General features: G+C 48.7%; 2 protein-coding genes across 2 annotated transcripts; one reads left to right on the plus strand and one right to left on the minus strand.

Moving 5' to 3' along the window:
• Window positions 1–238: 238 nt before the first annotated feature.
• LOC119221969 (protein bicaudal D homolog 2-like) lies at window positions 239–13,675 on the minus strand. The gene is made up of 3 exons (XM_062566369.1): window positions 13,104–13,675; window positions 708–976; window positions 239–251 (listed from the first exon to the last, which is right to left on the minus strand). Exons 1-3 carry the CDS (start codon window positions 13,341–13,343, stop codon window positions 239–241), a joined length of 522 nt encoding a protein of 173 aa, XP_062422353.1. The 5' UTR covers window positions 13,344–13,675.
• Window positions 13,676–17,227: 3,552 nt separating this feature from the next.
• ptpdc1b (protein tyrosine phosphatase domain containing 1b) lies at window positions 17,228–18,829 on the plus strand. The gene has a single exon (XM_037478344.2). The coding sequence runs from the start codon at window positions 17,425–17,427 to the stop codon at window positions 18,532–18,534; it is 1,110 nt and encodes a 369-aa protein (XP_037334241.2). The 5' UTR covers window positions 17,228–17,424; the 3' UTR covers window positions 18,535–18,829.
• Window positions 18,830–19,454: the final 625 nt, after the last annotated feature.

Below are 19,454 nucleotides of genomic sequence, written 5' to 3' on the forward strand. Positions count from 1 at the left end.
GCCGGGCGCCTCTGCACCGCGCTGCACCCCCGTCTCTTCCAACGAGGTCAACATTGCGCAGACAATGAAAAGGTCAGCATAGCGATCGTTACGGAAGCTTGAAAGTAGAACATGAGACGCATTCGGCTGAGTTAGCCTCGACTCGCTCTGTTGACAAAAGGCCGGTAAGCACTAATGTCCTTCAACGTTCAAACTAATTTATTGACCCCTCCATTCGGCACGTTTCTCCCATCTGTAATCAAGCCTCCACCCTGGATCACAACAGGAGGGGGGAGTATCTCATGAGGCTTCAGTGGCTTCGGTCCTTCTGGTCTCATTCCAGCGGGATTATTCTTGTCTGAGCATGTTGCCAACACAACAGTTGTTCACACTGCAGTTGCACCCTGCATTTTTACAGGCCTGGCAAGCAGTGTTCAAAGTACCGGAGGGGAAAAATATGTTGGTGCAGTAATCATGCAGCAAAGGAACAAATATACGTGTTGGGATGAAAAGCTCCTGGGCTCAACTAGACCGAGCCTGAGAGGGATCAGTGCTTAATATCGGTGGTTTTCTGCAGCTTCACACGGATGATGAGTAGAAACAAACACACCAGTTGTTCCCAAAGCTGCAGGCAAACACCCTCTGCTTTAATTAGAAGAGAGTTCGTTTTTAGTATGCGACGCAGGAGACAGAAGCTTCTGGCAAACAGCAGTCCTCCCGTCTCACACGTCAGCGGCCTCGTCCCGTCACAGCAGCGGGGGGGTTGTGCCGTTTGGCCTCCTACCTCTCGCAGCTCCTGGGCGATGGTGTTGAGCCGCTCGTTCTCCGACTGGCTGTTGGTGAGGATGTTGCGCGCCTGGCGGAGCTCGTTCTGCAGCTCCAGGACCCTCTGCTCGTAGTAGGCCTCCTTACAGGCCGACTCCTGCAGCAGAGACTCCTCCCGGCTCTCCCCGTCCGCCGCCACCTTCCTGTGGTTGGAGTAGGCTTGTCCGAAGGCCTGGAGGAACCACCAAAAAGGAGGAGAAGATATAGTTTTAGGAAACACGGGCGGTTGTGTTTAAGTCGGTGTGAAGACAACAAACGATGTGGACACACACAGAGGTAAAACTCAAATTGGCTTTAGGGTCAAAGTGACACTAATCTGTACCGTAGAAGCTCAGCCGGGGACTCAAAGACGTCCCAAAAAGAGAGATCATGCAATCTGGGCTGCATCCCCCCCCCGTGCTCAGTTAGCAGTGACTCCGCAGATGGGGAAACCAAACGGGGGGAAAGTAGAGCACATGGTGGCTAGTGTCTGGACGTCCTAATACGCTTTAATATCTTAGGAGATCATAGCAGATTTCGAAGATTATTGGATTTTTAATGACATTCATGAAGATTAAAAATCTTACGGAGACATATTGGCGGTTGGGAACCGTCTGGGTTAAAAGAGGACAGGGATCAGTGGTGTGAGAGTGAGGTCGGGCTCCTCTCCACCATCAGGAAATAATCACCTCCCTGATTACAATTTTTTGTTTTTTTTGTCCTGTGACGCGCGATGGAAATCCTGATCCTCTCGCCTTGCGCGTTAATCTGAAGTCACCTGCGGCCCTGAGCCTGACCTTCACAGCTGCACTCTCCTCTCCCTGTGACCCTTCCACATCTGCATGGGACTTTCTCTCCGTTTGACTGCATATCGCGATAATCCCACGAATTCCTTTAGGAAAGGGGGAATCTGGAAACGTGCATTAGTCGGCAAGGGCCTACTTGTAAGCCTCGGACCAATATGTCAGCGTGTAATAACCGTTTCTGGGGGAAGACACGAATGCGTGACATTGGGTCTCGTGCAGGGAGGCTGCAGTATCTCATCACATTTCAGGAAAGAGAATGATTTAAATGGGGAGATGAAGAGATAAACCCTCACGCTGCAATACGCTTCATTTAGAAGCTACGGCAGGTCTAAATAGTACCAACTTTGTTCCAAAATGAGGAACCTCATGTGCGGCAAACTACATTTCACACGTATACTCAAAATAATGTCACAAGACTTTTCCATTTTTACAGATGAAAAGATAACTGACAACATGTTCAACTGGTTTCAAATCTAAAATTTCTTGCTGAGCTTTTTTTGTGATGAACTTCATGTTTGGTTTAAGGGACATTAAAAAGGTTTTTTCGTGACTCTTTTCCAATCAAGAAAACAACCTTCGGATTAACTGAAAATAAAATAGTGTATTGCTTCCAAACAACACAACTCAACTGGATTATGGAGAGCCATAATCACGGTGTCCTAACCACTAAGAGTGCTCCAATAGCCTGAACGCAAAGGATCATCTGGATGTGCATTGACAACCGATACGACATCTCCCTCCTCTCCAAAACAATAAATCAAGCCATCCAACAGAAGGAGGCCGTCATAGAGACGGGATTAACCCAATCAAAAATCCAGGGGAATCCCACATCATAATCACAGAGTACAGTGGACATCGAGGGGCCTCCAATCAATCTAATCTAAGGGCAGTCCTTTAAAGATAAAAAGTAGAGCCCCGAGCCAAACCCCCTCTGACCCCCGGCCTTTAATCTCAACTCCCCGAGCGTGGGTTTAGGTTACTTTTTGGGGAAGAAGGGAGTGGGGGGGGGGAGGGAAGTAGGGGACGCACGCGACCAAGCCAGTAATCCCACAGTGAGCTGCACACCCAACTCATAATTCATCCTCAGCTGGCCATATGTTGCAGTTTTTTTCCCCCACTTTAGAGCGTGGATGAGTAATCTCTTGGATGGCTAATCAAAGGCCGGTCATTAGCATCCTGTCTGGACCGGATGTACCTTCTGAAGGCGCTCTATGGAGAGCATACATGACGGGCTGAGGTCAGACGGAAAAAAAACCTTTTTCTTTCTCTTTTTCTCTCAGCCGTCAGTAGGATTTTCATCACTTCCTCCTACATTGCTCACACTCCGCGGATTCTGACTACCCTAGTCATGAGATTAACAGACTAAAGTACTATAAATAAGGATGCGGTTGCTACGCAGGCCTTTGTGGTTTTAGGTATCGCCTCAAAACGCTGCTTTCTCGGGTCATTGGCTTTATTTGACTAGCCAGCCTTGTGCTGGAATACGGTGTAACCGCTGCTTGTCCTCAAATCTGACCAAAGACGCGACATTCAGAGGCGATGACCAAATTCTGCTTTTGGGGATTCTGTGGGATGACGTGAGATCCAGAGATTGGACCAGTTCAGTCCTTCTGGGGTGGAGAATAAAACCACTGGAAACATTCAAGTAAACGCCCCCCCCCCCCCCCCCCCCCCCGCCCCCACATCTGTACACAGAGCTTGATTTTAATCAGGGGCTTGGAGCTTTTCAATCATACGAGGTAGTCCTCTTGACAACCTTTGCCTTGAGACCAAAACCCAATTAGGACACTCTCTGGATTTGGATGCCATTCTTCTGTCTCTGCTGCAGCTTTAATCATCTCATTGTTAAAGTCCACCCCCCCCCCCCCCCCCCCTCTGCTGCTCCCCCAGCCTGGTTAGGATAACAACAGTAAAGCGTGCTGCAGGAGGCTTTGTTGCTGAGGCAGATTGAACTAACTTTAACCACAGAGGTTAACCACATCCTTTGATTAGCTGGCTATAACCGATATATTCTTTTCGGTCGACTCAGTCGACAGTGACCGACAGCAGAAAGGCCACATCAGGAATGCACCAGACGACCCAACCTTGAGGGGCAGAACTGTGATGCGAGCGCTGTGCACTGCAGTGGGCAGATGTTGAGCTGAGATATCCAGCAGCATTCTTCCGTTGTGACACAACTGACTGTCCCGGGACGAACGCTGAACAATGCATCGCTGTGTCCTTCACCATCACTTTTAGTTTGCTTTAAACGATGGTTGCTCAAGAGTCAGGGTCGACCAAAGCCAAAAAAGCAGCATTCCAGCAACACTGAAGGCCGGTCGGCGGTGAGACTTGTCAGAGGAGGAGGAGCAAATAAAAAAACCCACACAGACAGAGCCGATTCCTCTTCAGTCTTTGTACACAGAACACTGAGCACCTGGCGAGGTAGAAGGGACGAATAACCTCCAACACGAATGTGTGACCCGCTGCATCTCGTCAGGGCCCGTGAGATCTCTGTGTGGTACGTCTCCGTCACGTGGCAGTGCGTTCAATGCCAAAGTCAATGACACCCGCTACAATGAGTAACGGAGAAGCTAATTATTTACTCCAGACTTTAGTCCCGTGGAGGTCATGATCAACTCTCAGCTCCTCTTGCTTTACTGACCGTTTCCCCACTTAATACACTTAATTTGGATCTGAAAAAGCCTTTACTATGTCAAGTCTATAACATTTTTTTTTTTAAACGATGATATTTGACAGTTATTTTCCGAGTTGTTATGTGCGCCAAACTAACAGAAGGGGGGAAAAAAAATGAAAAGAGGTGAGAGAAATGGGAGGGAGGCGGAGCTATTTGCTGTTGGCACAGAGCCACATTGATTCCCTGCATGGCACACAACCGTTGGGTTATTATTCACACTGACACACACACACACACACACACAGGCCTGGACAACTTCAAACACACACATACACATCCACCCCCATTCCATTTCCAATTTTCCCAGCGTGCCCTGCAGTCAGCTGTCCTGCAGCACCTGGTGTTGCCGTGTTGAGGATCGCGCTCGCGAGAAGAGGCGAGTGTTTGAGTGCGTGGGCCGTGCACTACCGGCCAAAGGCAAGGGACATGAACTACGGCCAGTGAGAGGAAGCTATGGGGGAAAAATACCCAAATCGATTGGACAGGCCGAACGTGAAACTCTCATCAGGAAACTTAAAAAGGAACACACGACCACAAATATGAGCCAGATTGTGGATCTCGTGTCGGCGCTGTGGGGAGAAGGCAGACGCGTGTGATCTGAACTAATCACACTCATGAGATGCTTTACACGCCTCGATGAAGGAGTGAAAGCTACGAATCAGAAATGGCCTAGTTGGGCTGCAGCTCGGTGATCGTTTGGGCTTTCACCAGACCTCTCTGGGGGATCACCACGCTTCACATTCCAGTCAGACTTCACGTGGGATTCCTCGTTGAGGAACAAAGATCAGACCTGGTGTTCAAACGCGATGCTCCTCTGTATTCATCACACGTCAAAGAGGAGCGAAGGGAAAGATCTACACCCCTTTATGGAAAAGGAGAAACACCTGCAAAAAGACGCCGTTGGGAGCGTGTCTCTTGGCCTGAAGACCCTTTGATGTTGGTGGAGCTGCTTCAGCTCATCACGGTTATGCCCCTGGCTAAAGAGAGTCTGAGCGCAAACAGTATCGCTCGCTACAGAATGAGAAAAGGTCTTCTTTCTTTGCACGACCACTCGAGGGAATTTCAAGCAGAGTCTTGAAAACAAACCAGGTTCCAACAGCAACATTTATAGGAAAAGCAGCTCTAGGTTACCTGCTGGAGGCCCGTCTCCACTCCAGTTACTGCTTTTGTTTCTCTTCTGTACGAGCGAGACGAACCACTTGACTTCCGTCTTCAGTATTTACTCCTAGCAGTAATTTAAAATCACAAAAGGAACCGTCGGTTTATCGCTGACCTTTTTTTGTAGGGGCCGATGTTGCGGAACTAAATGTGCCACATAATGAATGTCGTTTACATGACATGAACTCTCCGCACAGCTTCCACTTCAACGCAGTCACAACCTCAAATCATTGGTCAATCGTCACAGATTCCTCTCCTCCCTCCTCAGTCACATGATTCTCCTCTTTGAGATTCGGGTCGCGCAAAGACCTGGCATATTTTTTGGCAAGTTTTTTTTTTTTTTTCTTCTTCTGCTTAAGCTCTTTGCTTATCTGGCCAAGTCAACATCGTAGCCGACAGGGAGGGAATGAGACTCCATTCAGGGGGGGGGGGGGGGGGGGTTTCAGCATGTTTCCCAGAGGAAATGGCTCCCTGTGGAGCAGCCCACCGGCCCTTTTTTGACAATGACATGGAAGCAGCTGAGGTGCAGGCGCGCACGCACACACACACACGTGATTTTGTTTTCCTTTGATCCAAAGGGTTGGCTTTCCAGGAAGAAGTGGGGACGGCGAAGTAGGCATTGAATTGATTTGTTATTACAGTATTTTTTAATCAAGCTGATTAACCCGAAACAATCATTTACTACATCGATGTTGTACAAGAGACCCTAATGCACCCGCCCTCGCCGTTCTAGAGTCATCCATTAGCACGCAGACACGTCTAATCAATCCGAGTGAAGCATCGACAGGATGCTTCCAGATAGACAGACACTAATAAACCCCCCCCCTCTTCCCCAAGCGCAGTAGTTAAATCCTGTATGTGACTATATTATTATTATCTCTAAATCCCTGCAGCCAGCTGACGGAGGAAGCTCTATTCCTCCTCCATTTAACAAAAGGGAGTGAGCTCGGTCCCACAGGAAACACAGGCCTTGCCTGGTGCCCCTCCCTCTCTACTTCTGTTTCTCTCAAGGACCCCTGAGAGACTGGCACACGTCCAATTTAAACCCTTCCTCTCCCCCAGCCCAAATGTTGTTATTGCTGTACAGGCCACCCCCCGCCCCACCCCCCCTGCCGGTCTTCTTATGTCCCCTCCTCACTACCCCTGTTGCGTTCCCAATTCCTCCCCCTGCGTGCCTCCCCGGTTCAACCGCCTGAGGGTTTCAAAGCGTGCCCCCCCCCCGCCCCCCCCCATGAGACCCGGGTAGGACGCACTGCGACAGCGGGACCCGGACCCACTAGCCTATTTACAAAAGGAGCCTGGGGTGGGAGGAGTGGGAGTGGGTATGGAGGGCACACCCCTGCTTCGCTGTGGTGTACGGCAGAGAAGGAAACGTATATCTGTGGGTGGGTCACCCACCATCTGTCTACTTGGAGCCCCCACGTGCGTGTGCCTGATATTCATATATGCTAATAAGTGCAGGGTGTCGCACCTCCGTCTCATATCTTTTGCTTTAATTCAACTCAAGGGGATAAAAATCCTGCTGAGGGACAAAACTCCATGTCCTCCTCCTGTCAAAGCTCAGGAAAGCAGAGCGTCTCACAACTAACACGGATTTCTGATTTCAGTATTTTACTAAGAAGGGACGTTTTGAGGAATGCTTAATTTGCAAGGAGACTTTCATAGATTGGAAACTTGCAGATCCTCTCTAACTTGAAGATGCATCTGGGATGTCTGCGGATTACTTAGGACACTTTATTTGATTCAGCACTGAGCACAAAATGTGATTCAACCCCTACAAAGATAAAAGAAAAGGGGCAGCAATAGTTAGTGGGAGCTAGCCGCATGTCAGTTCCTGTCTCTGTTGCCAGGACATCAAGAGGAAATGCAGCACACAGAGTGTTGATGTGAGAACGATAATGTCATTAAAAATAATCTGCAGTTGAGACTTCCTCCTTTCTGAACGGAGGCGGTAGAAGCGACTTGCCGGATGAACCTCATGAGGTTGTTTTCTCGGGTCCAGTAAAAACATCTCCCAAATGATACAGCGACACATTTCATACACTTCCTAACCGCTATGAAAAGCCTGGCTGCTCACGAGTAAACAGGACGCAGAGCAGGGGGGGGGGGGGGGGGGCAGGGGGCTTTTCAATAGGAAGGAAGAAGATAGATTGGATGGTGGAGCTTTGCCTGGACTCAGCCAGAGCCTTTGTGGTTGCTGTGAAGCAGATAGCTGTAAACTCGCCTGTCCCCGTCCTTCTGTGTCAATCACGTTTCACAAAAGGTATAAGGACGGTCTGTGTGCAAGCGGATACAGCCCACGGACCTCATCTGGACTCTGTTAAAAGGAATGCTGACTAACTTTTACTGTGCCCACATGCCTATAGCTGATTCATCGGTTTATATAAGAAACCAGTGTCTCAGTATAAATAAATAAGGCCTTATTTGAACAGTGTAAGTTGCAGTTAAATAAACTGAGTAGTTGTTTAAGGGCCTCGGGCTACTTGGACCACGGGATGAAAACAGAAAATAGAAATCTTAACTCAGACGTTATGTAACCAACATGGGATCTTGAGTCACCAAAAACTTCACCTCAGGGGAGTGAGTAGAGCAAATGACCCAACAAAGGCTAGTGATGTATTTCCATAAAGGTTAATGTAAAAAAAAAAACACAAAGCGACATGCCGAGTATATATAATAGGTGTAAAAGTGAAGTGTTTAGATTGGACTTCTTTGTGGAATTACAATCTAGAACAGCTGGTATCGTAGGAGAGGGGATAAGCAGAAGTGGATTTCTCACACACACACATCTGGTGAGTCACGTGCACGCACACTGGCCTCTTTGTGACAGATTTATGAGAGTTTGTGGAAACTGGCTGTTCCCTGAGTGAACCCTGTTGCATTGTCAGGGCCATACAGCCACTACTATGACCTCATCCTCTGCTTTTAGAATGGACTCCTGCCTGATCTGGCCCTGGCATCAGTAATCAGATTACGTTGGAATAGTCACGACCGGCCTCGGCTGCCGTACAGCTTCTCCATGTGGAGTCTTGACTGCGGTATAAATGGAACCGCGTGAACAAACGTGAGTGTACGGCTTTGCAATATGTCTCAGAGGGTTACCGTGCCCTACACCCTACAATACCCCCACAATGCTACGCTGTAAAGGCACCCGCTTATCGGCCAACAAACTGCAGGAATGCAAACACACGTTTCTTTTCCTACAGCCACGCAGTGCAAACACTCCACTCGTTAAACCAAAAACATTCCAAGGGGCCCAAACAATTGAGAGCAGGAACCACAGAGACAGTCGTCCGCTGGTGCTCCTGAGGAACCGCCCTCTCCGCTTGAGCTGTGGACGGGCGCTGATGGTATTCTGCTTATCGGAGTTAAGGACAAAAGCCCTTAAAATCATTACGGATTAGCAGCGGGGCCATTTCACCTAAAACCGTGCGGAATCATTATTTCATTAGGTTGCCATATGGTCGTCCTTCTGTGCCAGAGGAGGTAGCCCTATTCGATTGTGTGGACGGACCGGCCCGTTTTGATGGCTGGTTCCAATAAAGTTGATGGTCTTTATACTACTCTGCACTACTTTCCTCCACAGAGCCTCGTTGAGTTCGGGACTCGTACAGCAGAGCGACAGGCGGCGGCCCCCGGAGAAGGAACCGCTGGACTTGCCTGTGGCAGCCACTGGAGTAGGCCACCGGGCCAGGACAGGTAGGGGCATCCTCCTGAAACGCCCCGACCACCCTGCCTGGCCCGGGCTACGGAGGCTACAGGCTGAGCCCCAGACCTCCGTAAGCCCCCGCGCACAGCGGTTGGGATTCATCCTCTTATGCCCAGAGAGGGGGGGGGGGGGGATTTAGGACTTTATTTAGTGCCATTTAGAAAAGATTACCCCTTAATTGCAGACTTGCCGACCAGCTCCCCCAAAAGAAAAAGTCGTTATTGATAGAATTACCTATACAATACAAATTCTCAGTCAGAGAGGGAGGTACAAAGAAGACTAAACACACAGAAAGACAGTAAAATAACAATGATTTGGTAAAGTGGATTGGGAGAGCTATTAAGAGCGGGGCTGGGATTTGTGATATAATACAAAAATGGTAGAGTTCAAAGCAAGAGATGTTCACCTAGATTTAGCAACCTCATAATATGAGACTGACTTTATGAATTTATAAAAGGGAACAGATGGTTTTTGTAGTCTTGTATTTTCAACTGACATCCAATCAGCATGCAGCCCATTTAACAGCACGGAAAGGGCTTAGAGTCCCACCAGATAGCTTTGTTTAAGGACACTGGGATGTATCCTTTAGTGATCTGCCATTTCAAAAGGGGACAAAAGTGCCCGATCCTTTCAAACGGAACCACAATGGGACGCCTCTCTCCTTTGTCACACGCCGTGTTCTGCTGGCATTTAACCCGCGCTTCAATCGGTGACACCCAAGACCAGGGTGACCCCGGTTTGGCTCGCTGACACAAAGCCCCGGTGGACCGAGCACACGATTGTCCGGTTGAAATTGGACAACGCAGTCCGCAGCTGCCGGCCTGGAGGACACTCGCCTGTGTGGGACCCAATGAGCTCCACATCTTAAAGGCAATTGGTTTAGTCCAATAATGATGAATGAAATGTGGGGGCTTTGTGGGGCTGTCTGTCGATATAAGAAAAAAATCTCCATCTTATTACAGCTCTAAGACAAAAAAAAGCTGCATTAACCGTTAAGGTGTGGCACAGGACAGCCTTAGGAATATCAACCGCAGCTGAGGGAACACATAAAATGTCATCAGCTACTTCACCTTGTGACCATTATTACGGGGAAAAGTCCACCCGGCCTTATCAGATCTCCACTGGAAGGTCGGCATGTCCTGTATTAAGAGCACTGTTTGAAGAGGGAACAGATTATTGTGTTCAAATCAGCTGTTGACTTAAGAGTTAACGAACCGTGTTAAGAAATGAATCTTGTGAAGAGGCGTGTGGGCGGTGTTCAACTCCAGATCCAACTCACTGACTTTCACAGTCAGACTGATAATAGAACTGGTCCTCCAGTCCTACCCAGATTACACAGGACATATGCAAGATTTCATGGATGCAAGCCAAGGCAATCAACTGTGGAACGAACCAAGGATCAAGGTTGATTCTTTATTTTCAAGCAGAGTGTAAAAAAATAAAAAGGCAGCCATTTTTCAACATTTTAGTGACAATCAGGAGAGAAAATGTGTGAGATCCCACACATTTGGCTTTTCAGTATGAATCCTTTTGTACACCGGCTACCAGACAGCTGGTGACTGTTATGGAGAACAGTCTGCATAACCTTTTTCGTGCAGCAAACGAGGTACAAAATGGATGATAATAGGGAGACCTCGTATAGAAATACCAATCCACCACCTAGGGACAAGGCCAGTGCAGCGGCGAATAATGGGTGGAGAAAAATGTTGTGCTAGCCGGTCTATAACTGTCCACAGCTGCTGGAGTATGCTAATGACCAGAAGGTGTGCTTTACAAACACGATGGCAAATAGAGAGGAACAGCCGATGAATTAAAGGATCCTGGATCATGGTTAATGGAGCCGATCCTAGCTAGCAGTGAGATGAAACCCGAGCCGCCATCTGCAAACCCACTCGGGAAGCAGCACCTGCTGAGGATGCAGCACTGAGGCGTTACCAAGCAACAGCAGTGCACAGAATTCCTCTTCCATCTTCCTGTCTCCAGAGTAGTGTGGGTTTGTAGCATACAAGTGCCTTGCCCAAGGGTAGGTGAGCGGGTGAGGGTTGATTAAATTGCAAGGGGGGTGTTTGCTAACTGTCATGATGATTTCTGGATGTGAGACAAAGGGGGGGGGGGGGGGGGGGTCTGGGCATCAAAAAATGTGAGGAATACACATCAACCCGAGGCGTTTTATTCGACGCCGTGTTTGTGCACGCCAGTACGTGAGGGGAGAGGTCAGGGGGTCAGTGTAGAAGGTCCGGTGTGTTCAGCGACTTGTGTAAATCACCCAGACAATAAAGACGCTCTGCCTGGACATCCAAACATTGACAAAGACAATACGGGAAGAAACGCGTGCATGTTTTTTTTGGTAACAGCTGGTCATTTAAGAGTAACACAAGACATCTTGAACTCAACGTTTGGGATTTTGAATGGAATGCCACCACCGAGTTCAGCTTTGATTTATAGCTCATCTCGTGTTTGAGCCCCTGCAAACCGACAGAAGGGGGGGAATTGGAGAAGGACGTCCGAACAATGTGTTTGCGTTCCTCTTGTGATAGCATCACGTCTGCCCTTCATACAGAGGCTGGGTAGGAGAGGAGGGGGTTGAGTAGATGGATAAAAGAACTGATCAGAGATCTACAACCAGCAGAACCCTAACCCCATAAGAATAATTACATTTATTGCTCACACAGATGGATGTTTGGGCTCCATTATGAGACAGAGAGAGAGAGAGCGAGCCAACGCAGTCTAGAAAGTCACAACAAATCTTCAGCTGGTATATTTTGAAAATCCTAATCTTACATGTCCCCGCTGCTCTCTTTACTTTCATTCGCCCCCACGGTTGCGCCGAGCGAGTTTCTTCTATTCTTTCCCGCAGTCATTCCTCTTTGGCAATAAACAACGGCTGGAAGGGGAGGGAGCTGAAAAACTGCTATCCGGACCTCAAAGGAAGAATGTGAGCGGCCACAAACAAGTCTGTGTCGAAGCAGGACTCTGATGTTTTTTTGTTTTTTTTGTTTTTTTTACTTTGACTGGGCAGAGAAAGAGTTAAAAGCCTGCTGGCAGCACCGTGTGCCCAACGTCACTCTTACAGCCAACGGTCTGATAAAGTGCTGCTCTGGAGAGCAAAAGTGGGGAATAAGTCCGACCCCTGTCCAGAAAAACAGACCTCCTTTATCTCACAATCGTCCAGCTCCAACCGTCACTCTCAAGCATTCTTTCCACTCCCACGGGGCCTGTGACTCGTCTGGTTTTCCGTTGCAAATAGTTCATTCCTTCCTACCTCTCTCGGCCTCTGCTGAGCGGGAAGGTTCAAAATTCAAACCTACGCCCTCCCCTTTGGACGAAACTAGTAATTCTTGTTCAAAGAAGAGGGGCCCATCTGAGCCCACCTGAGCAGGGAGACACTCGAACTTGGAAAAACCAAAAAGGGCATTCTTTGGTAATTAAATAGTCATTTCGAACTGAAACAAACACCGGTTAGAAATACATGTCGATATATGAAGCCTTTACAGCAAAGCATTGTAGTTATAACGGTAATGTTTGTACAGTTGTTGGGATGGGGTGGGGGGGGGGGGGGGGGGGAACAGGCAGGCTGCTAGTCCAGCTTGTCACAGAGGAATGTCTCCAAGAAGAGGCCTGCATGAATAAATAAATAAAGGTGGCGTTGCAATGGGGGACACCCTGAGTAAAGAGGGGGTGGGGTGGGCGGTGTAGGGCAGCCTGCAGAGGAAGCATCCCCATCTCATCTAGCAGTTTTGACCTTGTAAGACGAAAGACAGATGGCTATTTAATGCCTGATTCCTGTCAAAAATGTCACGTGCATGAATAGGAAGACCATGCAAAATAAAGAAATGACAAGGTCGATGGTTATTATTTTTGGAAGCCCATAACAAATGTGTATAACCCATATTGAGGGTAGGGGCACATAGATAGAGGATGCGCTTTTGTATTCTCAGATTTAAAAAAAAGGTTAAAAAAATAACCGCACCTCTTTCAGCTGGTCGACCTCCTGCTTGACGGCCTCGTACTCGATCTCCAGGTCTTCGTACTGCTGCTTGAGCTGCTGCTTCTCCTCCAGCACCGCCAGCCCGTACTGCGCCGCGCGGATCTTCTCGCTCGTGGTCTCCCCCAGCTCCCGGGAGAGACGCTCGATCTCGGCCTGCACCCACTGCGGCGCGGCCTGAAGCCAGCGCGTCACGTCGGGGTAGCTCTGCTCATCCACGGACATGGTCGGGACCGGTGATGATCAACCGACCTTACGCCAGCTGATCGGTTATTAAAGGGAGGGGGATGCTTGGGGCGTCTTCAGGGAGGTGTAACCTTGAAGAGGAAGCGGTTGCTTAAATTCGTCTGTATTTAAATTGCATGATTGTTACGCTTACGTTTCTGGGGGCCGGTCTTCTTTCTTTGGTCATGTAGATGGGTCTGTTTTCTTATCTCCGACGGGGGAGCTCGTCGTTATCTCCTAAAATTGCTCCATCCTCAGACCCCGGGCTTCCTGCACCTCTCCCCCCGGCTTGTCGGAGAAATTGTGCCGGAGCTTGAGTACCACCAAACGCCAGGACGAGAAATGTGATGAACGACTTCTGGTTCCTCCTTTCAAAATAAAACTACGATCCCAATACATGGGAAGAAATAGACTTTAAAGCACGCCTGGGCGTTGATTTAAATACAATTTAATTACTTTATAGAACGAAGATGTAAATAAATGTACGGGAGAACAATAGTATGTGAAAAAATAATAACGTGTCAGATCTCCTCCGTTTTAATTTGAAGGTGGGACACATTCTTTTCCGTTACACTGATGTCATCAATACCGGCGTTTTTTGAAACAGCTGAACTGTCCGTTGAAATGCAATGGAGCTACGCAACCAGCTGGGACAGCTTCTACGTAGTGCCGCGATGCCTGCTGGGAAATGTAGTGTAAATAGTGCGCAAAAGCCAAGAGCAGCTCTTTGAAGACGCGAGAAACTGAAATCGTTTCCCAGCAGGCTTTGCTTCTTTGCTTATGTGGAGCACGGAAATCAACCTCCCGGTCGTTCGTTGTCACAGAAGCCGAATGAATATCTACCGCCATCTTTTGGAAACACTAGTGAACTCATCTTTTCAAAGTCATTAAAGCTTTGCACAGTTCCACGTTCTGTCCTCCGGGCTACACACGGAAGGGACTATTTTTCACCCATTTAAAAAAAATGTGTGGCTAAATTTTTTTTTTAAACTTTATATAAAGTAGATGTATTAAAGTGTGTGCATCAAAGCATACCTCAACTATACAATATAATTTGGTTTGATTCTTGTTTTTTTGCTCCTGCTTGTTAGTCCATTACTGTCTTGGTTCACTGGAATGTACCAAACGTAGTTCTGTTGTAGGCCTACAATGGTCGTAAGGTGTGTTGGTGTTATGTTCTCTATGGAACATGACACTCACAGTCTCATTGTCTTCATTGATATTTGCTTCAGCATTTGCATCCTTTCATTCACAGTCAGAGTTTTTCTTTCAGAGATTTTTTGCATTGCACCTTTACTCTAGTCCGCTTATCGGCTCTTGGCCTTGTTGAGGTAAAACGGAAGAGAGATTGCTGACAAATCACAGTCATGCCCGAGATATTACTCATGCTTAGTAGTTTCATGGTCAACTGGTCATTCTTTTCGTCTTTTGTTGCTGTTGAACGTTTTAGATCACAGACCGTAAGGAAAAATAATACTGTTCCAATTGAAGAAATGTATATCTGAAGACCACAGTACATTACACATGAATTCGAAATGGCATAATGCAAATAATTTGATTAGTTCAAATAAGATAAAAGGATTTAATTATAAGACATATGACCACAAAATCCAGAATTACTTAGTCACCTTTTACAGTAATGTCAAGGGGAGCAGTTTAGTGGCCTAAAAGTCCCTCCATATGCTGAACATCATAGCTTGATCTCTCGCCACTTACCTCACAGGCTTTAGCGGGGCGTCCTGTAAGCCAATCAGTTTCACTTATTTGCTATATATGTCGTCGAGGTATTTGGAGCAGCAGGGCAGGAGCATTCCAGTGCGTTCATTTCCACGATCCTCTCAACTATCCCAAATAAATTTGAATCTGTGCACCACATGCATATAGTTTAAACATTTGGGGAATCTGTTGAGGCGGACGTATCAACAGGTCTTCACCGATGACAACGTGTGCATTGACAGATTGATCTGATCGTTGCGTGTCATAACGGCCCGGCGGGGGGCAGGAGTGACGTGGCGATAGTATGACTTTTTGTTGAGGAGGTGGGTATTCTATTTTACCCAGTATTTTACAGTAACAAGATTAGTAGTCTAATCCTTGAGGAGTCGAGATTAGCCTGGACATCTAACCCCCCCCCCGAGCCGCAGGTAGCAGAAACCTGTTCATGGAGGATATTACATTCCTTTTTTTAACACGTCCTTGAGGTTGATTTATTCACACGCCTGCTGTCGCCCCTGGGCGAGAGAGATGCACAGAGCGGCGCACGGGTTCCCGTCAGCGTCTTGTGTTTCACCCCACAGGGACACACGGGGATAATCCGAGACGAATCAAATCAAGCGAGGCCGGCGGCCATGGGATTGACTTTCAGTCGAGCCGGAGAGGAACCACGTCAGAGAGAGGCGGAGGTTGAGGTCACGAATGCTGGCCGCTGCAGCAGGGGCAGCATTTGTGTCCGAGGAGGGTCACAGGCATCTCGTCTCACCTACTGCAGGTAATTCAGCTTTTTATTTTTAAGCATCTATGTTATACAATTCAAAATAGATTAGTTAGTTCTGTGTGTTGAAGGCTGGAATCTAAAGTTTTACTCTGAGGTATGACCAACAGATAAAAAGAGCAATCCATTCAAAGGGAATCCGTCGGCTTCATATGGGAGACTGAATATGATTGAACATAGTGATCTTTGGTTATAATTATTTGAAGGTTTTGAAAAAGAAATAAAATCCCGAACTCTGGTTACATTTTCCAAGATGCTTTGTTTATTTCATGCTTAATCTAAGGTCTGCAGAGCACAACTTGTTCATGAGCTCATGACATAATACAGTGCGATAAAGCAGATACGTGTGTGTCCAGGCTCTGCTATGACTGTGGATGTGAGCCGAAGCGTCTGTTCTTATGGCACTTCATGCAAAGACAAGAGGTGGAGCGCTGATGGAATACAGTAAGTGAGGATGGGAGTGTGGCTTCCTTGAATGACTAAAGGGCCAACTGGGTGCTCAGGGACAATTGTAGTTGGTTTTATTACACCAAGATGTTACATAAAAATGAACTTTGAGCGTGCCAGAAGAGGGGCTAAAAGGATTAGACACCTCTTTAGGTGAGCACTAACCACAGATGATCTTAATCATTTAGGTGTTACGGATCAACCTACATAAGGTCTCAAGAGTCTCAGCGCGGCTTAATATTCATTGGCTAAGAAACCACTCATCAAGCAGCTTTAATATACTTTGAAGGGCAAATCAACAGGTCATTTATCAGATTTTTTCTTGTCTCCTTTCCCAATGTATTAACTCCAGTCACAGCCCCCAGAGCGCAGTACACACTAGTGGGAGAAGCTATACGTTATGTCATTCCCGGACACATGCAGTGCTCAATCGGCTGTGGAGGGCAAGCCTGCAAGTATGATAACCCAAGTGGTTGGAGTGAGAAAGAACAGGCGGTAAAAGGCCTCTACTCGTCCTGGTACACATGACTTTTCTTCTCTTTTCATGTCTAATGTTCTACCTCAATGCACGTACCCTCTAACCGTTTGCCATTGCTTTAGGGTCTCTGATCATCTTCTCGCTATGTCCAGACCCTCAACCGAAATCATTGAGAAGTACGACATCATCGACCAATTCAGACGGTAAACACAACAACTTGTTTTTGTTTTTTTACACAGACTAACAACACGCAGCGCCTGAGCATGAGAATAACAAACCCTTGATGTGTCTGTCTGTGCGTCCGCGTCAAGGTGTGGTATTAAAACCGTGATCAACCTGCAGATTCCCGGTGAACATGCCAACTGCGGGAACCCTCTGGAGCCAGAGAGCGGCTTCTCGTACCGCCCAGAGGTCTTCATGGAGAACAACAGTACGACGCAATTCTCCTTGATACACACGGCTGTTGTTTTCTTCTCCTTTAACCAAAAGGCATTCCACCATTTCAGTCTATTACTACAACTTTGGCTGGAGCGACTACGGGGTGGCCAGCCTCGCCACGGTGCTGGACATGGTGAAGGTCATGGCCTTCGCGCTGCAGGAGGGAAAGATAGCGGTGCACTGCCACGCCGGTCTGGGCAGAACAGGTAGATTTGTGAGCGACGCCGATGCGGCCCTGTCTTTCGTCCAGTGAAATGTGGCCTCGCAACGTCTGGTTTCCCCTTTCCGCAGGTGTGCTGTTGGCGTGTTTCTTGGCCTTTGCGACCAGGCTGAATGCCAACCAGGCCATTGTGTACGTCCGCGCGAAACGCCCCAATTCCATCCAGACCCGAGGTCAGCTGCGCTGTGTCCGGGACTTCGTCAAGTTCCTCGCCCCCTTGAGGAGCGTGTTCTGCCGGGCCGAGCCTCGATTCAACCCTGTCACCCTGTCCCAGTACCTGAACCGCCAGAGGCACATGCTGCACGGCAACGAGAGGAAAGAGCTCAGGCACCTGCCGAAGATCGTCCAGCTGGTGTGCCGGCTGCTGTTGGACATCGCAGAGAACCGGGAGATGATCGAGGAAGACATTCTGGAGGCGCCTGACATTCAGGACCTTGAGATGACCCTGAGCGTCTTTGAGAAGATGGGCCCGGAGATATTCGCCAAGGAGCCCCGCTTGCCGGGCGCGCCCACGCTACCCAGGCATTTCCACGAGCCGCCCATCTTCTACCACCGCAAGAGTCTGAGCTACAGCGAGTCGGACTTGAGGCGCCTTGGCTCGGAGCTCAACCTTCTCTCGCAACCCCTGGGCCCCGTGTCGCAGAGCAATCTGGAAATCTCCGTACCCTTGCCCGAGGCCGCCCACCCTGCCGCCAGACACCGAGGCTGGAGCAGCAACACGTCCGAGGTGTCCCACGGCTCAACCGGGTCGCTCTGGCAGATCAAGAACCACGAAAGCCAAAGAGACGGCTCCCTTCTGGTGAAGAAGGTGCAGCGGAAAAACACCCGACGGAGCGAGTCCGTGGGTACGATGTTGTCCACGTGGATGACGGAGCAGAAAGAGGGGTCAGAGGTAAATGGGAGGATGGCGCGAGATGGAGAGGAGGAGCATTCAGAGGTGCCCTTCATCACCCTGCAGACGGAGCTGTCTTTGGACGCCCGGAGGCTCCTGGTAGCACAGTCCCTGGCGGTGGACCTTTTTCTTGATGGGAAAGAAGAGCACAAGAGCAAAGTCTCCGCCTGGCAGGTAACCGACCCATACCAGCAATGGGGTAGAAACGTGCCCAGAACTATTTGAATACTTAAGTTTGTCAATCACTAAGACCGAAATAATATGGCACTCAACCCACAAGATTGGCCACTGCTAGAAATAGTCATTCCAGCTACGCCTTAAGGCAAGTTAAACCTACTAAGAGAAGGTGTTTGAATAAGTCACATGCAGACGAACTGAATGTGTGCAGGCAGAACTGAACCAAGGCGGTGGCTGGGAGCGGCTGTGCACCGAGCGGGATCCCTTCATCCTCACCGGGCTCATGTGGGCGTGGCTGGAGCAGCTCAGGGAGCCGGTTATCTCTGTCCAGGAGGCTAAAGCCCTCAGCTCCTGCAACTGCGAGGCTCAGACCGCGCTCAGCGCACTGGACCAGGTCAGTGGGTTCGCTTCCCACTCACGTTTGCGGCGAAGAAGCCCGACGGGGACTAACCTTTAACCCTTCGCTTCCGACCTCCTCCATCCCCTCCCCAGGCCTCCAAGGAAACACTAACATGCATCCTGGACTGCATGGCTCATCTGCTGGCCATACCGGAGGAGGTGGAGAGTGCTTTCCTCAATCGCACCATCAAGGCCTTCACCCGGGTGAGAAAATGGACAGGCTTGTCTGTGATTCGTCTCAACGGTTGAATTCCTTGTCATTAGCTTTGAGTCTTCGTTTGCCTTTCGACCAGTTGGAGAACGATTCGGCGGACGGAGGCAAAGTGTACGAGTCCATGACTGCGGCCCTGCGGCGCGTCCTCGTGGACATGAGATGTTCGGCCAGCGAAGTGGAGGAGACGTGCGTCCCCTTAACGTAGGCGCTACCAGTCTGTGTGTGTGTGTGTGCGTGTGTGTGAGAAAGAGAAGAGAAGATGCTTTTGTGCCTTGAGACCAAATCGCTTAATATGTCGAGAAATGTTGATTATTTACACTGTTACATAACTAACAGGCCTCAGTGTGCTCTTAGC

This window comes from Pungitius pungitius, chromosome 1 (assembly GCF_949316345.1).
Source record: "Pungitius pungitius chromosome 1, fPunPun2.1, whole genome shotgun sequence".
NCBI classification, from domain to species: Eukaryota; Metazoa; Chordata; class Actinopteri; order Perciformes; family Gasterosteidae; genus Pungitius; species Pungitius pungitius.

What these genes read in the sequence shown, in the direction of transcription:
- LOC119221969 (XM_062566369.1), bottom strand. Translation starts at nt 13,343, where the DNA reads ATGTCCGTGGATGAGCAGAGCTACCCCGACGTGACGCGCTGGCTTCAG. An exon ending in AGGTCGACCAGCTGAAAGAG is followed by an intron (nt 977 to 13,103) that starts GTGCGGTTATTT and finishes TGGTTCCTCCAG; the next exon opens with GCCTTCGGACAAGCCTACTC.
- ptpdc1b (XM_037478344.2), top strand. Translation starts at nt 17,425, where the DNA reads ATGCGGCCCTGTCTTTCGTCCAGTGAAATGTGGCCTCGCAACGTCTGG.